The 27787-nt window shown below is 41.4% G+C and overlaps 1 protein-coding gene across 1 annotated transcript; it reads left to right on the forward strand.

Annotated features, from left to right (window-relative positions):
• On the forward strand, positions 1–27307 carry Mep1a (meprin A subunit alpha). The gene is made up of 14 exons (XM_028766740.1): positions 1–117; positions 208–232; positions 328–378; positions 2856–2896; positions 3816–3891; positions 9428–9545; positions 12462–12637; positions 16142–16363; positions 17056–17205; positions 19971–20186; positions 21601–22071; positions 22498–22668; positions 23349–23649; positions 26540–27307. The coding sequence occupies exons 1-14, from the start codon at positions 52–54 to the stop codon at positions 26694–26696; spliced, it is 2241 nt and encodes a 746-aa protein (XP_028622573.1). The 5' UTR covers positions 1–51; the 3' UTR covers positions 26697–27307.
• The last annotated feature ends 480 nt before the right edge of the window (positions 27308–27787 follow it).

Here is a 27787-nt window from a genome sequence, read left to right on the forward strand (position 1 = left end):
ATAGGTTTTTATGGCAAAGAGGTTTTTGCCAGATCTAGTTCATTTGCAATAATGCTTCGGACACGACCTGCATTTCTTCTCTCACTGATTTTTTCTGCCCACATAGCAGCTGTATCGGTAAGTAGATACTACCTACTTCCATAGATATTCAAGAGCATCATCTATTGTAGTCTGTTACCCATTTTGTGTACACTTGTTTCCTTCCAGATTAAGCATCTTTTGAACGAATATGGTAAGAAGCATTTCCTATGCAGTTTTTCTGAGTTGTCTTCAACAAGACCCAAGCTTTCTTCAACACCAGTTTTTTCGTTATTTCTCTTTTGGCAGACCACGATACAGATGTTGGTGAACAGAAGGATATTTCCCAAATCAACTTAGGTGAGTTCAGTGTCTGAAATATCGAGACCTTGGAAAATGTGTTTATTATTTAAATCAACTGATTGATTAATCAATGAGACAAAGTCTCTCTTTGTAGTCCTGGATAGCTCGGGAATTATTAAAGCAAAGCCAGAGGGGACTTAAGCTGGCACTCACCCTTCTGCTTCTACCTCAAGACTTCCAGGGATCAAGACTTTCAATAATTTGGGATCAAATTACTCCCGGGTTTTTACTTGGGTTCTGAGGACCAACATTTTGACCAACTAGCTTTTTCTAAGAGAGCTAATGAGCCCTTGCTGGATTTAAGATCATGTAACAAGTTTTCTGTTTAGAAAAATCCATAGTTTCTAGTTTGAAGTAAAGAGGAAGAGTGGATAATTATTCTACTCAATAAATAAACTCTAAAGAATAAGAAGATAGCTCTGTTTAGTAGGAGAAATATCCTAAGCCTGGACACGCCCATCATAGGTACTGGTGGCTAGTTGATGAGGCATGAAAGGAATGGATGAATGTATTTCTGTTGTGTAGCTTGTTCAGAAATGCATTTATTGAGGAACCCACATTATCATCCAATACCAAGAGGAAAGACATCGAAGTGTTGCCTGTCTTCTCTCTGTGTTCTGCTTCTGGGGTTTCAGAGAAGCCTTTGCATAGTGATATCTTTGGATGGGAGTGGTGTCAGTGGAGGGACGCTTGGTCACAATCACCTTACAGTTTGCAAAGACATCCATATCTAGTGTCACCTGCATCTTGTAATGGGGGAAATGCTGGTTTCCTTATGCAGGGAGATACAGGAAACTTCCCATGGTTAGTGACTCACTCAGGATTGCAGGCTGCAGAAGCGAACCCCTCTGGGTGTTTAGACCTAAATCACAGCAGCTGAGTGATATTTGAAGATGACAGAACTCTCAAAAAGGTGTGGTGCCAAACAATTGTAACCTCAGCACTGAGGAAAAAGAGGCAGGCAGTTGTGAGTTCAAGGCCATCCTTGGCTACATAGAGAGCTCATAGTTAACCTGAATGACATGAGATCATATTTAAGAAAGAAACAGACTGGACAAAATGCTGATATTCTAGTTACTTATGGAGAAGAATGTGATATATTGTAACCAGTGTTAATATTTAGTGATTATTCAGCATTTCTTATGATGATGGTGATGATGATGGTGATGATGATGATTTTGTTGTTGCTACTGCTGCTGCTCCTGCTGTTTTGAGACAGGGTTTCTCTTTGTAGCCCTGGCTGTCCTTGAACTTGCTTTGTAGACCAGGTTGACCTCAAACTCGGAGATCTGTCTTCTCCTACCTCTCGAGTGCTGGGATCAAAGGTGGGCACCACCATGCCTGAGTAAGGATTAGGTATTTCTATTTGGAGAAAATTCTAAAGTACCTTTATAGGTAGTATTATTTTTGAAGTATCATGGATACTCATATAGTTATGAAAACAACTTGATAATAATTAATCAAGGTCAAGACTTGAACCCAGGCAGGCCTATACTGTGCATTTTAAATTAAGGTAAAGTTAAAAATTAATGAATTAATTAAATGTTTTTTAAAAGGTAAATGGAGCTTATTCAATGGTTGGGAAGTTTTCCTGTAATCTTTTCCTTTAAGAATCTTCGTTTTAGAAGTTCTTGGAGGTCATGGATAAGCCAGTCAAGCAGTGGATGTGAGTCCATTCTGCTAAGTGTCTGAAAAGCAGGGTCTTGGAAGCATACATAGCCTTAACTAGATCTGCATGTAGTCTCCAGGTTTTTGTTATTGCAAGGGCATTGTCCATGGCTTAGGTTTGGAGACTGCCCTCTTCCTCTTGGGAAGAAGTCCACTCAGTGCATTTACCTAGGTGATGAGGAGGGGCAATGGAAGGGCTGGGATGAGACACCAGCTGTAAAGCTCATCTGGACAATGACCTCCTAGTTCAGGTCCTCTCCGAGCGTCACTGTTTTCTTTAAAGCTTTAAACAGCTTTAGAGTTCATGAACAACATAATCCCTTTTAATTCATTTTAGTTATAAGGTTATTTATAAAATATCATTATTTTCTATGTATAGATGTTTCAACTGCATGCATTTCTGTATACCACGTGCGTGAATGGTACCCATAAAGATCAGAAAAGGGCACTAGTCCCCCTGGAATTGTGTTACAGATGGTTGTGAGCTGCCATGGATGTGCTGGGAACCCAATTCAGGTCCGTTATAAGAATAATCAGTGTTCTTAACCACTGAGCCATCTCTCTAGGCCAGTTCTAAGGTTCTTGAAGAAGGATTTTTCTGCCAAAATCTAAAAGTGGGCATATCAATATTTAATGCTTACTGGCTGTTCATATCTACTTAGGTAGAGGGAAAGATTTGCAATTTTAAAAAGAGTTAAATGACTGTATAAAATGAAATTTATACAATGGCAATGATTAATTATATCATGACCTGTCTTTTATTAATGCTGACTGCAAATATCCTTTTGTTTTTAAATCCACCCCAGCTGCAGGCCTGAACCTCTTTCAAGGGGACATCCTTCTACCTGTGAGTGCTAACCATGACATATTTTCTGTGCCTTGGGAATTGTGGTCCCTCTGGAGGCTCAACCTATGCTCAGAGGCTAGCTCCAAGTTGAACACTTTGGAGGGGAAGCAAAGATTTTTGTATAATCTATATTGTATAAGAACATCCCTATAGTTGATAGTAATTTTAAAAAACACCGAAAAGCACAGAAAAGTATACAATTGTTAAACATTTAGTTTGTCCATTTTTTCCCAGTAAGCAAAGAATAGAAACAGAGAATTCCGGTGTGTTTGCAGATGCTGTCCCAGAGTTAATACTTAGCTGGACCTTTCATTTTGCTCTTATTAATGCCTCTGTATCCCCAAAAATTATTTCTAAGGAGTTCCCATTGTTTTTTATTGAGAAGATAAATTCTCTAAATTAGTTGGGTTCCTTTTGGTGTGAGTCAAGTGAGAACTATCAAGGTGACCATGGTCTTCTTGGTTGTCTATGGTTTTGATTCTTCAGGGTGTTTTGTCTTTTTTCCATTTTGATATTATCACCTAATCTACAAAGTAGCTGGTTCCCTTAAGGCATTTTTCATATGTGCTTACCCTTGTCCTTCTTCATCTCCCCAATCCCCATCCATGCTGAAACCCTTCCAGCCCCTGTACTCCCCTCTCCGCTTAAAAACACTGGGGTTCTATCACCTGACTCACCCTGCTCCATTTAGGCCTCCCTTTTGTATTGTTACGAGTCTCTTTCCAGTTTCCTGACCTGTGTTCATCCCTACTTCCACCTAAATACCAAGATCTAGATATTGAGGACTAGAGCCCAGGACCTACCTGTGCCTTGTGGCACATATGTACAATGGGATTTTATCCAACTGTAAATAGAAATGAAACTGCATGGTGGAGGGATAGATGGAATTGGACAACATGTTTGCTTTTGTCTTTAGCAGAGAACCAGAAATGCCCTGAGAGATCCGACAAGCAGATGGAAGTTCCCCATTCCGTACATCCTGGCTGACAATCTGGGTAATGGAGGCTGTTCTTAACTTGACATGGGTAAACTCTTCTCTCCCGCATCTCCTGTTCACTGGGTTCAGAACAATATATAAAGAGCCCTGAAGATTCTTTATCTCATGGGATGAAGGTCATGACATTTTTTTCTTTATCTGGTCTTCGGGAGTGTCAAAGAACAAGTCAAGGTTTGGGCAGATAACTCAGTCAGGAAAGTGCTTGCTTTGCAAGCATAAAGACTTGAGTTCAATCCCCAGTACACATGTAAAAGAGTCTGGCAGGCTGACTCATGCTTGTAATCCCAGTGCTTGGAAGTTAGAGACATGTGAGTCCTTGGGGACCTGAACCAGCCAGCCCAGCCTTCTTGGTGAGCTTCAGGACAATGAGAGATCCTGCCTCCAGATAAAGTGAATTATACCTGAGGACCAATACCCCAAATTGACTTCTGACCCCCCCACACACTCAAACTTGCACATGTGTACCTATCTCAACACAAGCACACACACACACACACACCCTTCTATTTTAAAATGCCTAATAGGGCAATGGCTGGATCACTCCCAAACTGCCATGTTGCTAATGCCTCCTCTCTGATACTCCTGAATTATTACTTACTAAACTCTATATTCCATCTTTGCTACTTCAGACTCAAATGGGGGGTGGGGTTATGGGGCCACTCTTCCCCTGCTCTTGCATGATTGTATGCTCTCTCTTCTACAGCTCTCAACCCTGCATCTTATTCCTTTCCTGGCAATGGTGATCCTATCCTTCCTCAGTCCTCTTGTCCATGAATCCTAAAGTCCTGCCTCTGTCTCCATGCTCAGCCATTGGGAACCGACAACTTTATTTACCAATTAGAACCAACTAGGGGCAAGAATTCTTGTGCAATTTGGGAACCTATAATGCAAGCATTAAACCAACTTCACATTTTCCAGAGAACAAACAGACAAAAAACACTGTTGCTATCAGCTGCTTATTGGGAAATGAAGTTATATTCCCATGTGTTTTGCCAGCATGCTTATAAATTCATAGAGTACCTATACTTCCTGGAGCCTGATTTAAAGAACCCCCATGGAAGGAGGTTTTCTCCCAGTTACTGTTTTTCTTCCTGGTTTGCTCATCTGCACTGCCACCTCATGTGCCAAGTACTTTACCTTTACCTGATATGTTTCTGGAGCTTTACCCTATCTCAGTGAAGCAAACATAGACTTTTCTCAGCATGCACAGGACTCCTCTGTGTGCTGGGAGCCTAGCTTAGCTGGTTCTAACCTAGCTGTATGTGCTACCTAGCCTTCGTGAAGCTCTGGACTCCATCCCCAGAACCCCATAAAGCAGCATGGTAGGGAACACCCATAAGCCTGGCACTTGGTACATGAAGGATTGGGAATCCAACGTTCAAGGTCAGGAAAATTTCACTGAATTTAACCTGTTATTCACACTTCTCAGATCTGCAAGGTAATGTTAAAACAACCAAACATGAGAAATCTTAGGTCATTTTTGTCTCTTCCATACTTTGGGAACTAACTGCAAATGTATTGGGCTTACTGGTATTTTTCCCACTGTTGAGGTCTGTTCAGCCCAGAACCCCAGTCCATGGATTGGTACCATGTTCAGAGTAGGTCTTCCCCCTGCAGTTAAACTTACTTGAAATACCTTCATAAAGCCACCCAGAGCCTTGCTTCCATGGAGATTCCACCAAATCAATGATGAAGATTAACTGTCACAAATCCCTACTGAATTTTCATTTGATTCTTTCATATAAATTGTATACCTCTGCTGAGAGTCTCTGTTGGTTCCTCTTTTTCTTTAAATCTTTGAACAAATATACAATCGCCCTGTAAACTCTTTTCACTCTAACATTTGAGCCATCCTAAGCTCTGTAGATCATGTTTCCTGTTTTGTCACACACTGATGCTTTTGGCTTGGTCTTAGAGTGCTGTGGATTTTACCCTCTAGAGGGGCTCTATGAGCTGTCGTGTTCATTGTAACGCTGTTAAATTTTAGATTGCTGTGCCAAGAATTTGGCTGGCGTTTTAGGGACTTGTGTCTGGTTTTGGTCCTATTTCAAAGCAGATCCCAGAAAGCTAGGACATAGTCTTGACTTCTGGGCCTCTTGGGTCTCTCTGGGGTTTTAGTGGAATGTCCAAGGATTTTCCCAGCCCCTCCAGTTTCATATGGCTTAAATTCCTTGTCATCATTTGTTTCTCTGTTGCTTTAAAAGGAAAACTGGAGGGTGAAAGTTCATATTTCCTCTTGCAACCCTAAGGCCACAGTTCATCTCTGAGGATGAGCTGGAGGGAGGAAGTGCAGCAGAGACCATGGAGGAGTTCTGCTCACTGGCTCGCTCTTATGGCTCAGTCAAGTTTGCTTTGTTATACAACCAAGGACCACATGTTAAGGAATGACTCCGCCCACAGTGGGCTGGGCACTTCCACATCAGGGAGTAATCAAGAAAATTCTCCCACACAGTTGTGCATTGGCTAATCTGATAGAGGCAGTTTCCCAAGTGACATAGCTTCTACCCAGGTGACTTAAGCTTGTGCAGTTGACAGAAACCTAACAAGCTCACTCCTGGTTCTTTTTCTACAATGGTGGGCAGCAAGGCTAGGTGTTGCTCAGTTTTGTCAACACACAACACTTCACATTTCACCAAGACACTTGAAGTCTTTCCATTTGTACAAAGCTTGTTCGTTTGAGGAGAATTGTGCTGTGGCTCATTTGTAGACTTTGTGACCATCTCTCCTCTCTCCCACCCCCACCCCCGACCTCTCAACTGTGGCTCTTGCCTTTCCATGATTGTCTTCTTCTAGTTCCTCTTTGAATTTTCATCCACCCAGACTCAAACTCAGTCCCAGAGTCTTCCCTGTGAGATGGCTAGAACCCACACAGCAGATTTGTGCTTATGTTCAGACTTATACATGCATGCGTCCTTCCTAACACTGAAAGTACACCATTGCTCGAATGTTCTCCCATTTCCTTCTTTCACAAATACATTTCCTCTACTTTATGTTTTAGTAATTTTTTTTAACCTTAACCTTTTCAGTTTGTAACTGTCATTTACAGAGGGATTTGTTAGACTCAAACTCCTTCCCAACTTCTAGCTTCAGGAACCCTCTAAAAAGATTCTCAAGCTGAACCCAGTGAGCTTTCCAATCCACCACTTGCTATACTCAGTCACCAAGCATCTGATGTTAGCTCTTTTCATAATATGTCACCCAGAGCTAGCAGTTGACAAAGCAAGGCAAAACTACATATGGGTTACTCTGTCAGGATCTTCTGCTGGGGATGAAGGCAACGGTGAGGCTATAGAAGGCTTTTCTTTAGAAGACGCTAACCCATCCCAAAACTGTGAGCACATACTCATAGAAATCAGTATGGCTCTTCCAGTGAGGGGAGGGTTGTGCAGAGTGGACCTATTTCCTTTTTTCCTTCTCAGTGAGGTTGGGATAATTTTTCTAAAATGCTGAGAGAGCTTCTAGTTATCTCTTTACAACCTGTTCAAGAGAGGAGAGAAAAAATAGAGACTGACTTTCATATTGTCCACCAGAAGTCCTTGAGTCGGCTTCGTGTTAACACAAAAAAGCAAATTAAGACACTGTGTGATGGTCAAATTAATGTAGTTTTAGCTTATCCATCCCCTTAAACTGTGTGGTGATGGGTAGCCATGGTACTGGATCAATACCTCAGACCTTACACTCAGGCAGGAGGCAGAAAAAGAGACATTGGGACTGAAATGGGCTTTGGAAACTTCAAAGCATCCCCCACCCAGTGACACACCTCTTCTAACAAGGCCACACCTCCTAATCCTTCCCAAATAGTTCCACTAACAGGGAACCAAACATTTGTACACACATGCCTATAAGGGCCATTCCCATTCAAACTCCACATTCTACATCCTGGACTTGTAGACTTGTAGCCATATCACAATGCACAATGAATTCAGTCTGACATTGATTTTTAAATTGATATTCTAGATATTAGCGCTGTGTCAGATGAATAGTTCAGCAGTTTTTAGACAGGTTACTCACTCAGTTTACTTTATTCCTTGATTGTATGGAAGCTTCTTAGTTTGATAAACATCAAGTCTGTATTTTTTGCTTCTGATGATCTTGCTTTGGGGGAGGTGGATCTCAGCTAAAATATACCGTGGTCTGTATAGATGTGTTGAATTGCTTCCTCTATGCTGCCTTCCAGTAGCAATGTGGATATCCAGGTTCCTCAGCATCATTTATTGAAAAGTTATCTCTTTTCCAATGCATGTTTCTATGAATTTTATAGTCAACTATTTTCAACAAAGACATTCAGGGCGCTCTCTCTCTCTCTGTCTCTCTCTCTCTCTCTCTCTCTCTCTCTCTCTCTCTCTCTCTCTCTCTCTCTCTCTCTCTCTCTCTCTTTCTCTCTGACAGTCTCTGAATCTTATGCTGGCCTTAAACTCAAGTCAATTCTCACAAGAGCTGAAATATGTGTGAGCCTCCCTGCCCCAGCTAAGGACTGTTTCCTTGATGACGTTGCTATGACCTTATGACCTTGCACAGTGTGAACTCTCCAGCATGGTACTTTAATAAATGAAAACCATGATGTGATCACTTGGCAAACCTCCAAGGCTTATCCTTATTTTTAGTTAATGCATGAAATACAGTGTGCAGAAGGAATGACTTGGGCTCACTTTTAACTGAGCTTTCAACCTCCTGCGGTTGATGGTCTGAGGAAAGAACGCATACAAAGAAGAAAGTAACCTCAGTCCTCTGGGGTATCGCTTCTTTTCAATCCATCCTTGTCATGGGTAGACCTGTGTTATATATAGTGCTGGCTGAATGGCTTTGCCTACTTCCTACTGCTCTCACTGGGGGAGCAAGGTAACACCTCACATGATTCTTTTGCTTTGAGGACAAACTGTGCTGTCCTCCATCTAATGGGATTTAAAAAAAAAAAAACTAGGCCTTATTTAGCACAAGTTAGCCTTAAACTCCTGATCCTTCTGCCTCTGCCTCCCAAGTTTTAAGATTATAGGCATAAACCAGTATGCCTGGTTTATATGGTGCTGGAGATGAACTGAGCACCCCGCCAATGGAGCTGCATGCTCAGCCAGGGAGGTTATGATTTTAGTCTGGGGAAAGGACCACTATGTCTACAGATTCTCTCAAAAGTACTTTACCCCTACATACAAGAGCTAGAGTGAATTTCGAGCCATTTCTGTTTTCTACTCTGCCATGTGACTCTTCTCAGGTGAAGCTCTGAATTAAGGAAAGAGGTGGGGAGAAGAAAAAGCAAGATGTTCTACGGTTTAGTCCAGCTTTGTACACATACATGAGCTACTTTCCTGGAGTCACACTTACACTGACCATCTACAGTATGAACTAGCGCCATGTATGGAACTAACTTCAAATTTAATTACCAACAAACTGAGTTACGCACCACCCACCCCACCCCAGGAAAGAAAAAAAAACGACATGGAACCTCTGTATATTTTGTATCAGTGGTACAGTCTTCTGTATACTATAAGCTATGTCTGTCATTCAAATTCTAAATAATGCCTGCCAATGTTTTACAGATCTGAACGCCAAAGGAGCCATCCTCACCGCCTTTGAAATGTTCCGCCTCAAGTCTTGTGTGGATTTCAAGCCCTATGAAGGGGAGAGCTCGTACATCATCTTCCAGAAATTTTCTGGGTTAGTATGAAATAGGACAAACCATGGAAAGTATGTATCCTTAAGTTTCTAAAATGTCACACATCTATTTTGAAAGCTAAAAGAAACTACTAGGAAAAAAGCAAAATCAAACCTTTCTTAGCTTTTGAGCTATCTCCACAACTTCAACCTTCTTATTTATTAGTATTTATTTATTTATTTATTTATTTATTTATTTTTGAATGAGTAGCATTTGAATCAGCATCCAGAGATACAGGATGCTAACAAGTTAGGAAAGTAGGCCGGTAAGACAATGTGATTGTTGCCAAGCAACTTCTAATCCCTGGCAACACTGAAAATTATGAGCAAAGCCCTCCCTGTTGGTCCAGATTTCACAGTGGAAAGCCAAAAGGGGACAGTTTGTGGGAAATTCTAGTTTGCCCACACAAGAAGAAAATTGAATTCATAAGAAAAGAAAAAAATGATTTCAGGAAAAAGAGGGCAAAGAACATTCCATGATAAACTTAGGGAGTCTTTTAAGGTTCCCAAGCTGACCAGTTTCTGAGGGAAGTTTGAGGTTCTTCTTGCTGAGGACCCGTCAGAAGGAAGCGAGGCAGTAGATCAGTAACTCTTATTGCTATGAGCAAGTTCCTAATATAAGCAATTTAAGGGAGTAAAGATTTATTCTGACTTACAATGCGGAAAGGAACATAGTTTAATGTAAATGAATTATTTTTTCTAGCTAGCCTGTATAGAAGACACAAAATCCTGTTATTTACAATCTGTAAGCCTAGATTGGGCAGGTTTAGAAGCTATTGTAACTTCCTTCCCTGGCACAGGCCCCTTGTTACTTGCTGTTTGAGCATCACTCGGGTAATTTCTGTTCTATCAGTCTGTGCTCAGAGTTCACTTCTCCTGGCCACATGTACATGATCCATCTCGCCTCACTATGGCCTCCTTCCTCTCTCCTTGTGGTCCCTACCTGCACACCTCCAGCTCAACAACTGAAACTCCACCTACTTCTATTCTCCCCAGTAATTGGCTGTAGCCACTTTTTAAAGCCAATACCTTTCAATCTGGGAGCAAAGTTTACACAAGAAAGACTGGTGTACTGTTGGAATTTACTTGTCTAGTCTAGGGGCAACCAGATCTTGGGGACCAGTATTTAGCATTTGTGTACACAGCATCAGACCAACTCCCAACAGTTCATTAGTGGTGAGAAAGGCAGGGTACGTTGGCTGGGACATTGCAGTTTTAGTGGAGGGGAAAATGTCCAAGTCCACTGCCCAAACTCACCAGTCCTTGAGCATAAAAACTCACCAATCCCTGAGCAAAACGATCCACCAATTCCTGAGCATGAAATCCCATCAATCCCTGGGCTTGGCTTGAAATCTCATCAAATTCCATCTTGGAAATCTCCACCCTGGAAAACTCTACTCCCAAGAAACCCAGTATGAGTTCCTGCTCAGTTCCCTGATGTTTCTTGCTCAAGTAGAAGCAGACACCATCTTGTGTCTTTCCCAGTAAACCGGTGTGAAGTTTGTTGTATCATAGGACTGCAGTATTCCTTGGCTCCTGATTGCCAGGATGCCTTTTTCTTTGGAGCTGTAATGCTTGCACTGGTGAAACCTCCCTCACTCAGAGCTGCAACACTTCCCCTGGGAAAGCCTGTACCCTCAGAGCTGTAACCCAGCCAGGAAGTAGAAAGCAGACAGGAAGCTAGGCTATAAAACCTCAAGGCAGGTCCCATGTGAATGAAGCTCTTCTCCAGTAAGACTCCACCTCCTAAAGTTTCCGTAGCTTCTGAAACAGCTGGAGACAAACACAGGGTCCTAAGAGACACATTTCATGATCAACTGCCAACAGAAGGTAGGACGCATTCCATGAGGGAGGAATTTAGGGAATCTGCCAGAAGTTCTCTAGGCTGCTAGTCTGTTAGGGAAGTTTTGGACCTGCCTAGGATTCTTCAATATGAGGTAGGCAGTCTTCCCGATGTGGTCAAACTGTATCTAAAGATGTGAACTTCTACACTCATTGACTCATTTTATCATATGCTTCATAATCATGAACTTTACCTCTGCTCCTTGTAGGAGATTTGGAAATTTCCTAAAGATAGCATTTAAATCAGCCATCACGAAAAGAGAGTATTTTAATCTAAAAGCGATAGTGTTATTCTTTGGAATGCCCTGTGGGTTTATGAAAGAGAAGGAGAATAGCAATTTTCTCTCCTTGATGCCTTGTTATGATCTGTTTGCCTACAGGGAAGAGTGGCTTTTAAGATGGATTACCACTCTAAACTGGCCTAAGAGAACACAAAGGTTGCTTGCTGAGGACATCCCATACTTAACTCTTGTCATAGAGCCATGAATATATGGAAATGCTTTCCTTTCTGGTTTTAAAAGTCTCCCTTTAAACTGTTTGCTTTGAATTGATCCAAGCAACAGTGCATGTCATGCTTGTCCATGTACATGTATATGTAGGATAGTGAATACATCCTTAGTTACAAAGTCGTGGCTGGTTGAGAGGAATAAGTTTTGATGTTGTGATGCGTAGTTAACTAACTAGAACTAACAATACTGTATTGGTCATTTCCAAACAGATGGAAGAGAGAGCTTTGAGTGAGTCTGTAGCCCCAGTCAGTACCTGGACACTCTAGAGTCTGGCTACTCTGGGATCTTGTCTCTGCCTTCCAAGTTACAGTGTTACAGCTGTCCCCTGCTGCTGGCTTTTAAATTGACACTGGGGATTTGAACTCTGGCCCTCATTCTTTCATGGCAAGTGTTCCACTAAGCAATCTCCCAACTTCCAATTAAAAACAAACAAAAACAAAAACAAACTCAACTTTCTTCTTTTTTGTCTGGAATCTTATAAATTTTAGCCATTTAAAATATATAGACTATATATAAACATATAAATTATGACTCTGTATAAACATCTCCCTCTCCTTCCTTTTAAAAGGTGCTGGTCTATGGTTGGTGATCAACATGTGGGACAGAACCTTTCCATTGGTCAGGGCTGTGACTATAAGGCCATCATCGAGCATGAGATCCTGCATGCTCTGGGATTCTACCATGAGCAGTCAAGGACTGACCGGGACGATTATGTCAACATCTGGTGGGATGAAATCACTACAGGTTTGTATGAAACTGGCATAGTGGGAAAGAGCCTGCTACTGTCTCTATAGCTTTCTGAGAACATCCGAGTCAGGCCTAGGCTGAGTCTGAGAACAGGAGAGTCAGTCTTTGATGCAGGACTGGTCCCTGAATGAGAGGATGGTTGGGGATCACTTGAAAGTCAGAAGTTTATGCTTTGTATCAGAATTTTGTTAAAGCTTGATCTAAAAGTCTTTTTCTTGTTCTTGTTGTGATGAGTAAAAGGAACTGGATTTCCAAGGATATGAGGGCTGTTTTCTGCATGGCGGCTTCAGAAGGCTACAGTGATAATGATGGCTACCAGACACACTACCAGACACACTCCAGGGGAGTTTGTGCATGTACATGAGTGTTATGTGCATGTGTGTGTATTTGCATGTGTGGGTACATCCATTTTATGTGTGCTGGCAAACTTGTATGCCAACTTGATATAAGAGACTTATACATATATATTATACTATATTTATAGATATTATTAACATATATAATAAATATATAACATGTATATATAATATATGTGTAATTATGTGTAATATATACTATACATCATTATATATATACATTTAAAATGGCCACAATTTGTAAGATTTCAGGACAAAAAGAAGAAAGTCATGGTTTGGTTTGGTTTGGTTTGGTTTGGTTTGGTTTGGTTTGGTTTGGTTTGGTTGGTTTGGTTTGGTTTGGTTTGGTTTCTAATTGGACACTAGGAGACTTTTTAGTGGAACACTTGCCGTGCAAGAATGAGGACCAGAGTTCAAATCCCCAGTGTCAATTAGAATCACTTGGGACCAAATAACTTTAAGTGAGAAAATGCTCTGATAGAATTGTCCTGTAGACAAGTCCAAGGTACGTTTTCTTGATCATGATGATTGATGAGGAGGAGTCACATTTTGTGAGTAGTGTCACATCTGGGCAGGTAGTCCTGGTATGCATAAGAAATCTGGCTGAGAAAGTCTTGGAGAGCAAAACAGTAAGGACCCTTCCTCCTCGGCTCCAGCTTCTGTTCCTTCCCTGACTTCCTGTAACGATAGACTGTGATGTGGAAGTCTAAGATGAAATAAACCCTGTCCTCTGAAGCTGCTTTGAGTTACAATCACTTATCCCATCAGTAGAACCCCAGCTAAGACGATGTGTATGTTTATGTATGTATGAGTATGTGAGTGCATGTGTGCATATGCTATATATATGTACATGTATATGTGTTCATATATGCATATGTGTATATGTACATTAATGTATATGTGTATATGTACATGTGTGTATGTGTATATGTATATAAGTGTGTGTACCTGTGTGTATGCATATGTGTATGCAAGCATGTTTCCAGTGTAGGAAGTAGTTCAGGATGTGGAAAAGCATTCTTTCAAGTCATAAGGAAATAATGAAACTTTACTTGGTAGAAATGACTTCACTTTTAGCACACATACTGCCTTGAGTAAATAATTTTTCTGCACAGGGATTTTTATTTCTATTCCAGTTTCATGAATAGGTTTATACGTGGCCATGTTTATGTAGGCATTTGATTTTTATGGGCTTGTGAGAACTGTCCCAGCTTTAAAATGAAATCTGAATCGAGTAAAGACTCCTGTCAGCACAGCTCACTTGGTGGTGAAGTGGTCAGTGGTCCTCACAGGAGGGCGGATAGAGCTCGCTAATATATCAGACTTCCCTATGTGGTTTCTTGACCCGTGTCCCTCCCAGCCCTTCATATTCTGATAATACTATGAAAGTGGAAAGATAGTAAAATAACAGGAAAGCTGCAATCTGTAAAAGCTTTGTCACCAGCATCACACACACACACGCACACACACACACACCAACACACTTTACCACATAAACACTGGAGTCATAAGGTAGTCTTAGGTGGAGATTCCCTGAAGTCAGTTTGGGAATCTATTTCCTCAGAGATGATATTTCAGATAAGACTCAAAATGTTTGTCTCTCACAGCTGATTGTACCATAACTGAGTGTGTAGGGAAAAGGGGGAATGGACTCTCAGGCAAAGGACTGCATCAACTGACTGTGAGCCCTAGAGCTCTCTTAGACTCCGGCTATATTGCCTACAGGTCTGAGTTTCTTACCTTCCTACACATAGAGTTGGCTTTGCTGAAATTTTCATTAGCAATTTAAAAATTCTATTTCTAAGACGAGAAATGTAATATTCGGTGACTTTTAAAGACAGTTTTAAGGCCAACGATGTCGTTTTATCAGTGAGCCCACACTGACTGGTGCAGTCTGCAGATTTGCTCAGTGCTAGGTGAGCCAGGGTTGCTCAGCACATCTCCCTCTTATCTCTAGGTCCATCACATCCCACTCTATATCTATATTGCCTGCAATCACTGGATTACTGTTCTCCAAGGAGACAGAAGCCCAATGAGATAAACAAAGCCAGTGTGACTCCCAGAATCATTTGTGTATTTTATTGTATGCCATCTCCAGCCCATGCAGCCCCGAGTGTCTCCCAAGGTCAATACACTGACGGTGATGCAGTTTCTATCCCCATTCTCTGGATCAGGATTGCGTTTCTTCTTTTCTACGAAGGAAAAGATTCAACTTCTGAGGTCGAGCAGGGGTTGACAAGCTATAGTCCCATGAGATGTGAAGCTACTTTTACAAGGAAAACAACCATAACCACTGCTTTACGCTTTGCATATGTATAATTCTTCTCTTACAAGAAGGCAATTAAACACCTCTCAGCTCTTCCTATCTGGGTAACTGAAACAGTAAATTATTGGTGACTGGTCGATTTCAAAGGACATCGATTGGGCTTTGTCCCTCAACTCTTCATGTCACAGCATCTTATCTCCTTCCTGCTAATGTTTACCTCAATAAATTTCCTTTAACAGGAAAATACTTTTTTCTTCTTACCATGTTTTTACTTACCTATGTTCTTCCTAGGGCAAGGAGCGTGAGTTTTGATCAAGACAATTCTTCCTTGCCAGCTGCTTACCTTTCTCATTGACCCTTGAAGTTCATTTTCCCAACACATAAAGAGCTGGCCAGGGAGAAAGATGGATAGACCTGGTGATGTGTGTACTTGGTCATTAGGAGAGGTATCTTAGCATAATCCTGAATATTTTCCTTAATTCAAAATTTTCTTCTCTTTCGTGTTTATAATGCTTGCCTTAGATTCGCTATTTTACTTTATTTCTAAAAGCCATACACATATACACATCTCTCATACAATTACATGAAATACTTGTAATGCCTGATAATATATAAGTATGTGTACTAATAGAACATGAACACCTTATGGTCATTCCAACAATCTTATACATACTATTTTATAAACATATATTATGACATCAGTGAATTAGAACCAATTATTCAACAATGCATATTCTTTTATATATTCTAATTGTAAGATATATATATGTATATTAACTCAAGATGCAATGTTCCCATTTTTGAGCTCTCTGAGGCAAAGAGGAAAGGTTGGAGAGAATAGCATGGCTGAGCAGTACCTAAGGGTTGTCTCCTCAACAGACTATGAACATAATTTCGACACATATGATGACAACACCATCACAGACCTCAACACGCCCTATGATTATGAGTCCGTGATGCACTATGGGCCGTTCTCATTTAACAAGAACGAAAGCATCCCTACCATCACCACCAAGATCCCTGAGTTTAATGACATCATTGGACAGCGCCTGGATTTCAGTGCCATTGATTTAATGAGGCTGAATCGGATGTACAACTGCAGTAAGTACCTCTGTGCCTGAGGACTGGCTAGCACAGCATCCCCTCAGCCTCTGCTACTTCTCTTGAACGCTCTGAATAACAGACAGACTACATACCCTCAAGCATTGTCTCTTTAGAAAAAGACATCTCATGGGATAGTTATGGCTCATGCATATATGCATATGATGTATATGCATATGTATATTCTAAGACAACTATTGAGCAAATATAAGAAGCTGTTATTTTCTATTTCCCCTGGCTTCCTTCCAAAGGGTGAATAATCATGTAGAGGTCAAGATAGGCAATGGGCTGGAAAATGTGTTGCACCCCGCAAAACTCTTTCCTCGGACTAATCTTAAAGTATTCTAAGCTTTGAAATGGGAGGATTTTCCATTTGTGCTGAAAAACTATACAGGGGACTAGTGACTACAAAGCCCAGCGTGGTAGCTGCCTCATCCTTGGCCTTGAGTTCATGTTGGCCTATTCAGCAAGGAATACTTGCAGGTTCTCTGCAGTTGATTTCTAGTTCTCTGGGTTACATGGTTCTGTGTCTGTGTTCTAAGAGTTAACCCGATGACTAAGGTAAGGGCTGCATTTGGGAAAGGGTCAGGAAAATGATTTTGTCTCATTTAAACAGTGGTGTTTTAGTGGCTTAAGACATTTGGAATGAGATATTTTGTATTTTAACCGTATGACAAAAATATCACACGTAGCTTCAACACATACCCTGTTGGACCACTGTGCCTTTGAGAAGCCCAACATCTGTGGAATGATCCAGGGAACCATAGATGATGCTGACTGGGTTCGTGGGGACAGCAGCCAGCCTGGACAAGTGGACCACACCTTGGTGGGACGGTGCACAGGTTGGTGATGGTCAAAGTCAGCACCCTGAGGTGGTGAAAGGCCGCTAGTGGATTCTGCCTTTGAGTTATTGTGTTAATTATCAAACCTGAAAACCTGAACAAAGACAAAGAATATTTCTCATACCTTAACCATTAACTCGGTAAAAAAAACTATTTTCCAGGCTGTGGAGAGACAAGAGAATATCGAAATTACTCTCCACCCCTGAGTGCAGGAAACTTTAATTAGACTCACTGGGTGACACAAAATAAATGACATGAAAATAGAAAGAGACTATGTTGGGAAGACACTCCACGGGGGTAAGCGTAGGGCAATGGAGAATGCATATTATCAAAACACATTGTATACATGTGCAAAAATGCCAAGGAATACATTCTAAAATATTTTAAATAAAAAGGAAGATATATGTTTACCATAATAACATTGGTACGGGCATACTTGATTAATAACATGACTTTATAATCAAGGGTAATGTTTCCAAACAGTACCCACCAATGGAAATACCATGCTAGCCACATATGTAATACACAGTTTACAGTAGCCTCATAAGGGCTAAAAGGAAATGGGCAAAAATCATTTTGATTCAATGATATTAGTATTATTATATGTCACCAACCTAAAAATGATCGTATGTGATACTTTAGTTTTTTTGTAGGAAGTATATACATTGTTGCTCTTTTTTTGTTTTGTTTTGTTTTTTTGAGACAGGGACATTATTGCTCTTTTTAAATTTTGTTTGGTTGGTTTTATTTCTGTTTCTGTTTTGGTTTGGTTTTGTTTGTCAAGACAGGGTTTTTCCATGTAGCCCAGGCTGTCCCAGAACTCACTTTGTAGGTGATCCACTTTATATATCAGGCTGGCCTCGAACTCAAAAGTTTGGCTTGCCTCTGCATTTCAAATTAAAGGCATGCGCCACCACACCCAGCTTAACAGCGCTTCTCAGTTTGTCCTCACCCTGTCCTTAATAGTCCCAAGTATGTGATAACCGGTGTGTCCGACTGCAGAGGACCAGCTAAATTGTGTATTTGCTTTCTTTATTGAAAATGCATAAGATCAGACAGATCTCAGTTTGAAGTGCAACTCTCCCACTGACTATTGGTCATGCTAGGAAGTTGTTACTGTGTGCTTTCTCTTAAGACATCTTGACATTTACAAGACTCTTAAACCACAAACATACTAAACTTTTCCAGAGGAATGGAGGAAACTGAGGCTTACAGTCTTTAGCTGGAGACCGTAGCCCTCTCTAACTTCTCATATGTTCAACTTCCCTTTCTCTGGTGAGGTTTTGAAACTTTTATTTATTTATTTATTTACTTATTTATTTATTTATTATTTATGAGACACTTTCTTATGTGATTCAGGCTAGCTGCAAACTTGCTATGTAGAGGGTAGTGACCTTGAACGTCTGATCCTCCTGCTCCACTTTCCAAGTGCTGGCATTATGAGATGCACCACCACAAACAATGTATGTGGTACTGAGGATTGAACTGGGATTTCAATTAGGCCACATCTCTAGGGCCTTTCTGATTTTAGTTTGCTGTCTGTTTATCATGTGCCTGCCTGCCGAGGAAAAGTCATGTCACGCCTCTTTGAAAGCAAGTGGGGTTGCAGGCTATAATAACCCTTTCAAGGCTAGGCTATTTACTGTAAAGCCTCTTGGTCCATGTCAGCCTGAGACTTGACTAGATATCCTTTCAGAAGAGTCAGCTAAATGGCAGGTCACCAAGAAGAATGTGAGAGGACATTTGCTATCACTGCACTCTTCCTTTGACCCTGGGAGAAGATGAAAGTCTCTATCACATAGGAGTCAAAAGGTCATCAGTCCTGATGTCATAAGTTGCCTCTGTTACCTCTGACTGGCCCTCCCCTGTGGGTTCACTACCAAGCTAATATTCAACTTCCAGAGAGACAAAGAGATGATTTCAGAGGAAGAGCCTTCTGGGAGAATGTTCTAGATCTTAGTAGGAGAGAACCACACCCCAGATGGAATATACATGTATGGAGAAAGCACATAAGCATATATATGTACATATATTATATATTTAATAATATATATAGAAATATGATAAAAATTCAGGTCGAATTTTTAATCAGTCCTTTGTGTGTCTCATATGAGCCATTCTGTGGAACATTAGAGACAATTCTTTCCCATTGACTGGAGATCCGATCTGTTTGGTTAGAAACAGCAGTTTCAACCCCTATTGCTATAAACATTTGAAATCCAAATCACAAACCTGAACTGTTTCTTACCAAATTAGGAGATCAACTCTTTGCTTTGTAATGAATCTGTAATTTAAACTAGGAAGCTGGCAAGGAAAATAGAATTTATCTCACATATACCAAATTCCATCAAACTTTGATTGACTCGTGTGCTGTAAGGCAAGCATTTACATTTCACACACTTTGGGATAAGACAACCAAAGGATATGTACAAGTTGAGATCATCTGTAATTTCAGCATGCCAGAGATAAAGACAGGAAGATCACGAGTTCCTGGGCAACGTAGAGAATCTCTCCAAAAGTCAATAAATATAAATAAATAAAATAAATATGCAGAACAATGGTGTTAGCTAGATAGTAACTGCACTCACTAGGAGGAGATGTTTCCAGAAAAGTGGGCTTCTTTTTGGTTCCTCAGAGAAGTTCGAGCTTTGGGTGCCTGGATAACGGCTAGTTTTTTCTATGTCAGATTGTCTGGTACAGATTGATGGTACCTTGTGTAGGTCATGGGAAGGCAGAGATGGTACATTGGGCTGCTCTCTCCACAGGTGCCGGCTACTTCATGTCCTTCAATACCAGCTCAGGAGTAACAGGAGAGGCAGCCCTTCTGGAGTCTCGGATCCTTTACCCCAAGAGGAAGCAGCAGTGTTTGCAGTTTTTTTATAAGATGACAGGAAGCCCTGCAGACAAACTCGTCGTCTGGGTGAGAAGGGATGACAGCTCAGGCAAGGTGCGCCAGCTGGCCAAGATCCAGACCTTTCAAGGTATCTAGAATGATCATAGAAGGACTGGCTTGTGAAACCCTGGGGTCTTCTTTGTACTGCTTCTCTCTCCTATCATTCATTCTGCCCTCCTCTGGCTCTCTCCTCCTCCTACTCAGCTTCCTCCAAACCTCCCTCAGACCCTTCCAACATGTTTCATCAGGTTTTAAGCCTTGGAAAGTTAAGGGTTTAGGTGAAGCTCAAAGGTACTTTTAAAGGAGGTCTGGTGAATACACAATCCAAGAAAAGTAGATGATTCAGAGGAGAAGACAAGAGAGCGGAAGGATGCCAAGCAATTGGCCGTAACTGCTTTTGCTTCTGTTTCAGGAAAGCAGATGACATCATTATGTGAACTATTGACATATCTTAAGATCTCACAAGCAGGCTCTGGTTACTTGAGCATTTTAAATAATGACGGCAACATAAGCCACTGAATGTCACTCCACCGTGGCCATTATGTGCTGCGTTGTCCTGTGTGTTTCTGGGGGGTCAGTAGGAAAATCTTTGACTGCTAAGGTAGACAGTGAGGGCCTTCAGACTCAGCTCCTTAAAGCTAAATATTTCTGTTTTTCTTCTTGTTGTTATTGTTATGGCAGCAAGTCTCTCTGAACAAGAGAGATAGACTTTGACACTTTCCCTACCCAACAAAGAGTTTTTCAAAGTGAGCCCTAGAAAGTAAACACTGTTTGTATTATATAAAACAGACTGCTACTCTTGAACCGAGGAAACTTTTTGAGATGTCCTTGGAAATATATGTGTCCAGTCACCTCTGTCCACTCCAATGTCAGCTGTCTGAGAAGTCTGCAGCCACGTTTTTTTTTTAATTTGAAGGGGTGGTTTGCTGTTCCAGGCTGTAATTAGTCAAAGCTTGTTTGGTGAAAGGATATCAGCAAGACACCTTTTACTTTTTCTTTAATAATTAAAAAGTTTATTTTAAAGAACTTGCACATAAAAAAAAATTACACAGTGAGATTAGCCAGACCCACATAGCATTTTTGTTAAAGAATTTATTTAAAAAAAAAACTTTGAAAGTAAAGAATATTTAAAATGAATATTTGTTGTAAATACAATATTGATGGAGTCATTGTCCCCTATGTTCAGTTGACTCTGGAAATGTTACCAGGAAGCATGAAACCATCTCAGGTGGAATTTAGACCCTTAAATAAATGAAGCCTGGGTTGGGGAGAGGGGGACCGGAGAAGGAGGGAGCGTAAGAGTGATCTCAGTGACAAGCCTGTGAAGCCCATTGCAGAGAATGCTAACTTTAAATATCACAAGTGACTGGGCAAAGCTGGTTAGTGTGTCTGCAATAACGCCTCTGCTAGGGGCCGCCATGAAGAATGAAACAGGGAATGGGTATGCCTCCCTGGCTCAACAACTGTTGGCACCAACTGTCACCAACTTTCTTTTTCCTCAGGAGATTCTGATCACAACTGGAAAATTGCTCACGTGACACTCAACGAAGAAAAGAAATTTCGATATGTTTTCCAGGGTACCAAAGGTGACCCTGGTAACTCAGATGGCGGTATTTACCTTGATGACATCACTCTGACAGAAACCCCCTGCCCTGTAGGGGTTTGGACCATCCGGAATATCTCCCAGGTCCTTAAGAACATAGCAAAAGGGGACAAGCTTCTGAGCCCTAGGTTCTACAATTCTGAGGGTTATGGTTTTGGGGTGACCTTGTACCCCAATGGTAGAATCACCAGTAACCCTGGCTACCTGGGACTCGCTTTCCACTTGTACAGTGGAGATAACGATATGATTCTGGAGTGGCCAGTGGAAAACAGACAGGCCATAATGACTATACTGGACCAGGAACCTGATCCCAGGAACAGGATGTCCCTGAGCTTGATGTTCACGACCTCCAAGTACCACACATCATCAGGTAGGTGATTTGAGCCCAAGAATTGCCCCTGAGTCCAGGATGGTCAGAAGAGGTGTAAATGATAATATCATTCTCCTTACTTTCCCCTTTTGCACAGCAATGACATAGTGATGTGAGTGTAGAGTTATAGGTTGTTTTCCGTGTGTGTGCGTGTGTGTGTGTGTGTTTCCATGTATATGTGATGGAAGCCAGAGGACAACCTGAGTGTTGCACCTTAGGTACCATTTGCCTTTTTCAGAACATTTATTCTTTTTATTATTATAAAGTGTATGTGTGTGTGTGTGTGTGTGTGTGTGTGAGAGAGAGAGAGAGAGAGAGAGAGAGAGAGAGAGAGAGAGAGAGAGAGAGAGTATGTTTTAACGAACCACTTTATGGAAGGTACAGCATAAAAGCTAATGAGAATGTATGTCCCTCATCCCTCTGCAGCTATAAATGGCTCTATCTGGGACAGTCCATCCAAGGTGGGTGTCTATGATAAGGACTGTGGTTGTTTTAGAAGCATTGACTGGGGCTGGGGCCAGGCCATCTCCCACCAGCTGCTGACGAGAAGAAAGTTCCTTAAGGATGACACCCTCATCATCTTTGTGGACTTTAAAGGTACTTTGTTAGACTTCCTGGGTCAATAATCCTAGGCTCTGACTGGTCTATTGATTTCCATTGATTTTAAAACAAAGTCAGGGAAGTAAAAATCTTTTCTTATTTTGATTTTTTAGGATAAGGTTTTTTAAAAAAGAAAAAGATCATGTTTTAATAGTCACACTTTACTTGTTTGGTCAAGGATTCATATTTTTCTATAATGTTTTGAATATGTTGTTTGATTGATACATAAAAATTATACACAGTCATGCAGAGTATATCATGTGATACACTGAGACATCTGTCCATTGTGTGACCAGCAACCCAGAGCAAGTATATCGAACTCTTCAAACACCTATTTGTAGTAAAAGCGATAATCTTTAACTGTCCCAGGGAGAAACCAAAATTTCATCTTTTTGAAGTGTTAATCTTTGTGATAATTTACCAGCTATGACAATATGCTGGCTTCAGTTTAGCCTTGATCCATCTACCCTTGGCTAGTATATGCTTTTTTTTTTGTGAATTCAGAAGGAATAGTGTGACAGGATTATTTTACAATAAGAGAGCTGGTATCCTGAGAAAAAGCCACTTTTCTATATAATGTGGTATCTGTGAAAGAGAGTTAGACCCAGAAAACTCCCAGAAGTGGGTGCCCATCATTAATCTTGAATTCTCTCATTGCTGTGGCCTGGATCCTGAAGACCTCACCCACCTGAGCCAGACTGAAGTCCCTACTTCAAGCAGAAGCGTGATGCCCCGAGGCCTCCTTCTGCAAGACCAAGAACCTCTTGCCTTGGGAGAAAGCTCTGGAAAAGCCATGATGGAGGAATCCCTGCCAAACAGCCTGGACCAGAGACAGCACAACAGACAGAAGCGCTCAGCGGAGAATTCTGGCCCCATGGAAGACCACAACTGGCCACAATATTTCAGAGATCCCTGTGACCCAAACCCATGCCAGAATGAAGGCACCTGTGTGAACGTGAAGGGGATGGCCAGCTGCAGGTAGGCTCCAAAACCAAGGGTGGCAGAGTGGGGGATGGGGTAACATATCTGAGTCAAATTTGCTGCTCAAAAAGTCACAGAGGTGGGGTTGAGGAGGAAGAGTTAGCTGGTAAAGTGCTTGCTGCACAATTTGAGAACTTGTGTTTGGGTCCCCAGCACCCACGTACCACATCAGAGCATAGTGACATATGTCTGTGACCTCAGTGCTAGGAAGGAGGAGACAGGAATATCCAAGGAGCTCATTGGCCTGACAACCTATCTAAGTCAGCCAGCTTTGGAGTCATGAGAGACCCTGTCTCAAAGAATAAGATGAAGAGCCAACCAAAGAAGATTCTGTTCAACGGCTATCTCTGGTAACATGCACCCACACCCCCACACACCCACACGCGTGTGCACACACACCCACGAACACGTGTGCACACACACATGTGCATACACTTGATGACACACACACACACCACAAATACACATAAAAACGGCAATGAGCACTTTATGTAAGATATTTTTTGCCTTGACTATGGTACCAGGTCTCACAAATGGCCGAAGGGCTTTGACCTAGGGGCTTTCTGCTCTGTGACCTGCTACAGAGACTCAAGATCAAACTTGAATCTTCATGGATGTCTTATTATTTATTTATTAGTAGTAGCAGTACTAGTTTTAGAATTCATCAGTTCCGTTCCATTATTATGTTTTCATAACTGTAATGAGAATGCCTGATTATTACTATCTGGGCATCACATGTCCCTCTCAGCATTATACACCGCGATCTGATTTTATCTTGTGACCCAGCTCTTCCTACCTTCATTTAGCATATCAGGGAAGACGAACGTACAAAGAGTAATCTGTCCCGAATTATCCAGATAATAAATGCCAGAGCTGGGACTTGCAAAGATGTCTGCCTGTGCAATTTTCTGTGACTGGAATTTCTCTTTTTCATGTTTGCATAACAGCCTTAAGAATACATCATAGACAAGCATATGTAGTAAGAGAACCATCACTGTGGTAGGTGGGACGAAAGCAGATGCAGGAGACATAAGCTCCAAGCTTGAGTGATACCCCACACAGGCCTGTCTCCTCTGAGTTCTCATCTCCACTTTGTTTCTTTTGAGTTTTTACTTGGGAATAACTTTAGGCTTGTAGGAACGCTGAAGCTGCACAAATACTACCGATTTCCCCGTGTCCTTAAAAATCTTCTCATCATGTTAACTTCTCATGCAACTGTGTTAAAGTTAGTAAAGGCAAGACTTGAACATCATCAGCACAAGGCTATGGACCAAACAGAGGACTTCATTTAGATTTCACCAAGTTTTCCTCAGTGTCCCCTTTCTATTCCAGCACATCACAAAGGATCTAGTTCTGTGTGTCTTTAGTCTCCTTCAGCTTGAAACAATCCCTGTCATTTATCACTTTGTTTTTGAAGAGCGATGACATTTACTTCATAACATTTTCCTTGTCATTGTTGTAATTGACTCTAGGTGGGTTTTTTTTTTATGATAAGATGGAGCTTATGTTTAGGTACCAGAGGCAAAGAGTACTTTGCATTCATTATATTAACTGTTTCAGGAGACATTTTAACAAACATTGACTCACCCCACATAGGGCGCCCATAACAGATTAAAAACATAGGCCTGCTAGGTTTTCAGACACCACCTCCCAGTAGGGATTCCTCCTAGCTACACTTGTTCCAAAGGAATTGCCACCCATGCACTGAAGGGTTATTGTTTTCCCATATCCCCAAAGCCGGGCCTTGTGGGATAAGCTTGCTGAAAGTAACCCAAGCTGGTGGGATTGGATCAGAAGAAAAATTTGTCTGATTGCTATTACTGACTTAAAAAAAAAAAATTCCCAGGCTAAAGAGGAATCCTTTAAAGGTAAAAGAAAACCAGGTGTGGTGGCTTACTTTTATAATGCTGCCCCTTGAGAGACTGATGCAGGAGGATCGTGGGTTTGAGGCCAACAGGAACTACACAGTGAGTTCCAGGCTAGTCTGAGGTATCATAAGGAAACGTTTCAACCCCTACCCAAGAACTCCAAGGATAATAACAGGACACTGTCTCATTAACATCCCAGCCTGCTCCATCCAATTCTCTGTAGTTGACATGTTCACAACGATGGCAGAGATTGTCATTATGGAAGGTATTGGGCCCCCCCTTAATGATTTTTATGCAAAATAACATTTCTTTTTCAAGACAAAGTTTCTCCAGGTAGCCTGAGCTCTCCTGAAAATTGCTATGCTTATCAGGCTGGCCTTGAACTCACAGATCCACTTGCCTCTGCCTCTTGAGTGCTGGGGCCAAAGATGTGCACCACCAATGCTCACAGCCAAATAATATTAATAAAAAAAAGTTCCAGAGTTTAGCTAATGTGCCCCTACTATGTGTCAATAACCTTAATTGGCACAGAATCTGCATTCTTTCATGTGAACTTTCAGAAACGTTGAGAGACCGTTGGCAGTGTGACAACTCACAGTAGGATTCCGAGTTTTAGCATTTCGGTGATATAGTAACTCAGGGTCTCTCAGGAGAGCTTCCATTGCAGTGTATCTGAGCCAGGGTCAGGTAAAGTACTCTGTAGGTGGTCCAAATCTTCCTCCTGGATGTCAAGTGGCCAAGGTCTCTCTCTTGAGGCTCAGCTTCAGGTGTGAAACACCATGTGACTCTGACATTTATGCTTTTTTAGCTTAAATAACAGGCAATGAGAATGACTGGATTGTAGTCCCCTACCTCAAAAAGCCATGGTGTGGCTAAATGAATTGATACATACAAAGCCCATGGATGGGCTGGAAGTGGTCCGCAATTACTCAATACTGTTATTGCTATTATGGTGGGGTATGTTGCTACAAAGCATCTGAGGCTCAGGTGATTTCCACTCTCTGTGTCCTGTTCCACAGGTGCATCTCTGGGAATGCCTTTTTCTACACAGGGGAGCGCTGTCAGGCCATGCATGTGCACGGCAGCTTGCTGGGCCTGCTCATTGGCTTCGTCAGTGGTTTGATCTTCTTGACCTTGGTTGTGTTCTCCAACACTTACCAAAAGCTGAGGCAGTGAGCAGCTACCTGCTGAAGTCCACCAGACTGAAGAAGGGCCTCTTTCACCCAGACTTTCCTTCCTGTGGTCAGTATACTTTGGGATAGTTTTCAGCAAACAGGTTTGAAAGAGCCTCCAAAGCCAAAGCCCCGAGCCTCATGTGGGGCTCTTGACACACCATCCCTGTACCGTTCTGCTATCCTTCTGTGAATTCCAGGTGACTGCGTTATGTCCTAACACAACAGTCATCACATTTCATTATAAATGCTTTGCTTACTTGATCTTCTCCCCTTAAATCACAAAGTCTAGATGAGTAGGGGCATGTAATCGTCAGCTACTTCATTGGCCCCAGTGCTAGAGGCATGCCTGACTGCTGTATTATGGATACTCAGTAAGCATTAAATGAATGAGCCAATAAGAGAGTTAGTATCTGTGGTATATACTTTGTATCTTAAACATGATTAAATCTATATGCAGGTGTATTAGAACCAAATACAGGAGTCTTATTGATCATATAGTATCTTGTGAAATGATTTCAAAAATTCCTCTGGTCAACTGGGTTTCTATGGCACGTACTTTTTTTCTTGCTCTGGTTTTAAGGAAAAGGCTTAATAAAACCACTAAAGATGCAACATGTGTATGTCCCCTGTGTGTGTGTGTGTGTGTGTGTGTGTGTGTGTGTGTGTGTGTGTGTGCGTGTGTGTGTGTAGGTGCCCAAAGACCTCTTTTCCTGATTCTAAAATGTTAAAGTTTATTTGTGGACTGGAGATGTGTCTGAGTTTGTAGAATGTTTGCTTAACAAGCATAAAACCCAGGGTTGCTCTGCAGCTCTTTACAACTTGGTAGCCCTTATCTGTAATCCACCATTCTGGGCAGAGGCAGGAAGATCAGGAGCTCAAGGTCATCCTCAAGTACAAGTTTCAACAAAGGCTACATGAGACCCTGCATAATGATGATGGTGATGATTTATTTTCTATGGTATTTATGCATAACTGTATTATATCATTGTATTACATTAACAGACCAAAGGCATCAGGTAGAACTTTGTCATTTATTTTATTTTTTATTTTTTTATTACTTTTAATTTTTACAGTCCACTCTTTGCCCCCCTC

The sequence above is a fragment of the Grammomys surdaster genome, unplaced genomic scaffold (assembly GCF_004785775.1).
Source record: "Grammomys surdaster isolate TR1022 unplaced genomic scaffold, NIH_TR_1.0 169, whole genome shotgun sequence".
Classification (NCBI taxonomy): Eukaryota; Metazoa; Chordata; class Mammalia; order Rodentia; family Muridae; genus Grammomys; species Grammomys surdaster.

Coding starts and splice junctions, on each gene's coding strand:
- Mep1a (XM_028766740.1), top strand. CDS start 52: ATGCTTCGGACACGACCTGCATTTCTTCTCTCACTGATTTTTTCTGCC. Junction 3,892..9,427: donor CATCCTGGCTGACAATCTGG/GTAATGGAGGCT, acceptor AATGTTTTACAG/ATCTGAACGCCAAAGGAGCC. Junction 23,650..26,539: donor AAGGGGATGGCCAGCTGCAG/GTAGGCTCCAAA, acceptor CCTGTTCCACAG/GTGCATCTCTGGGAATGCCT.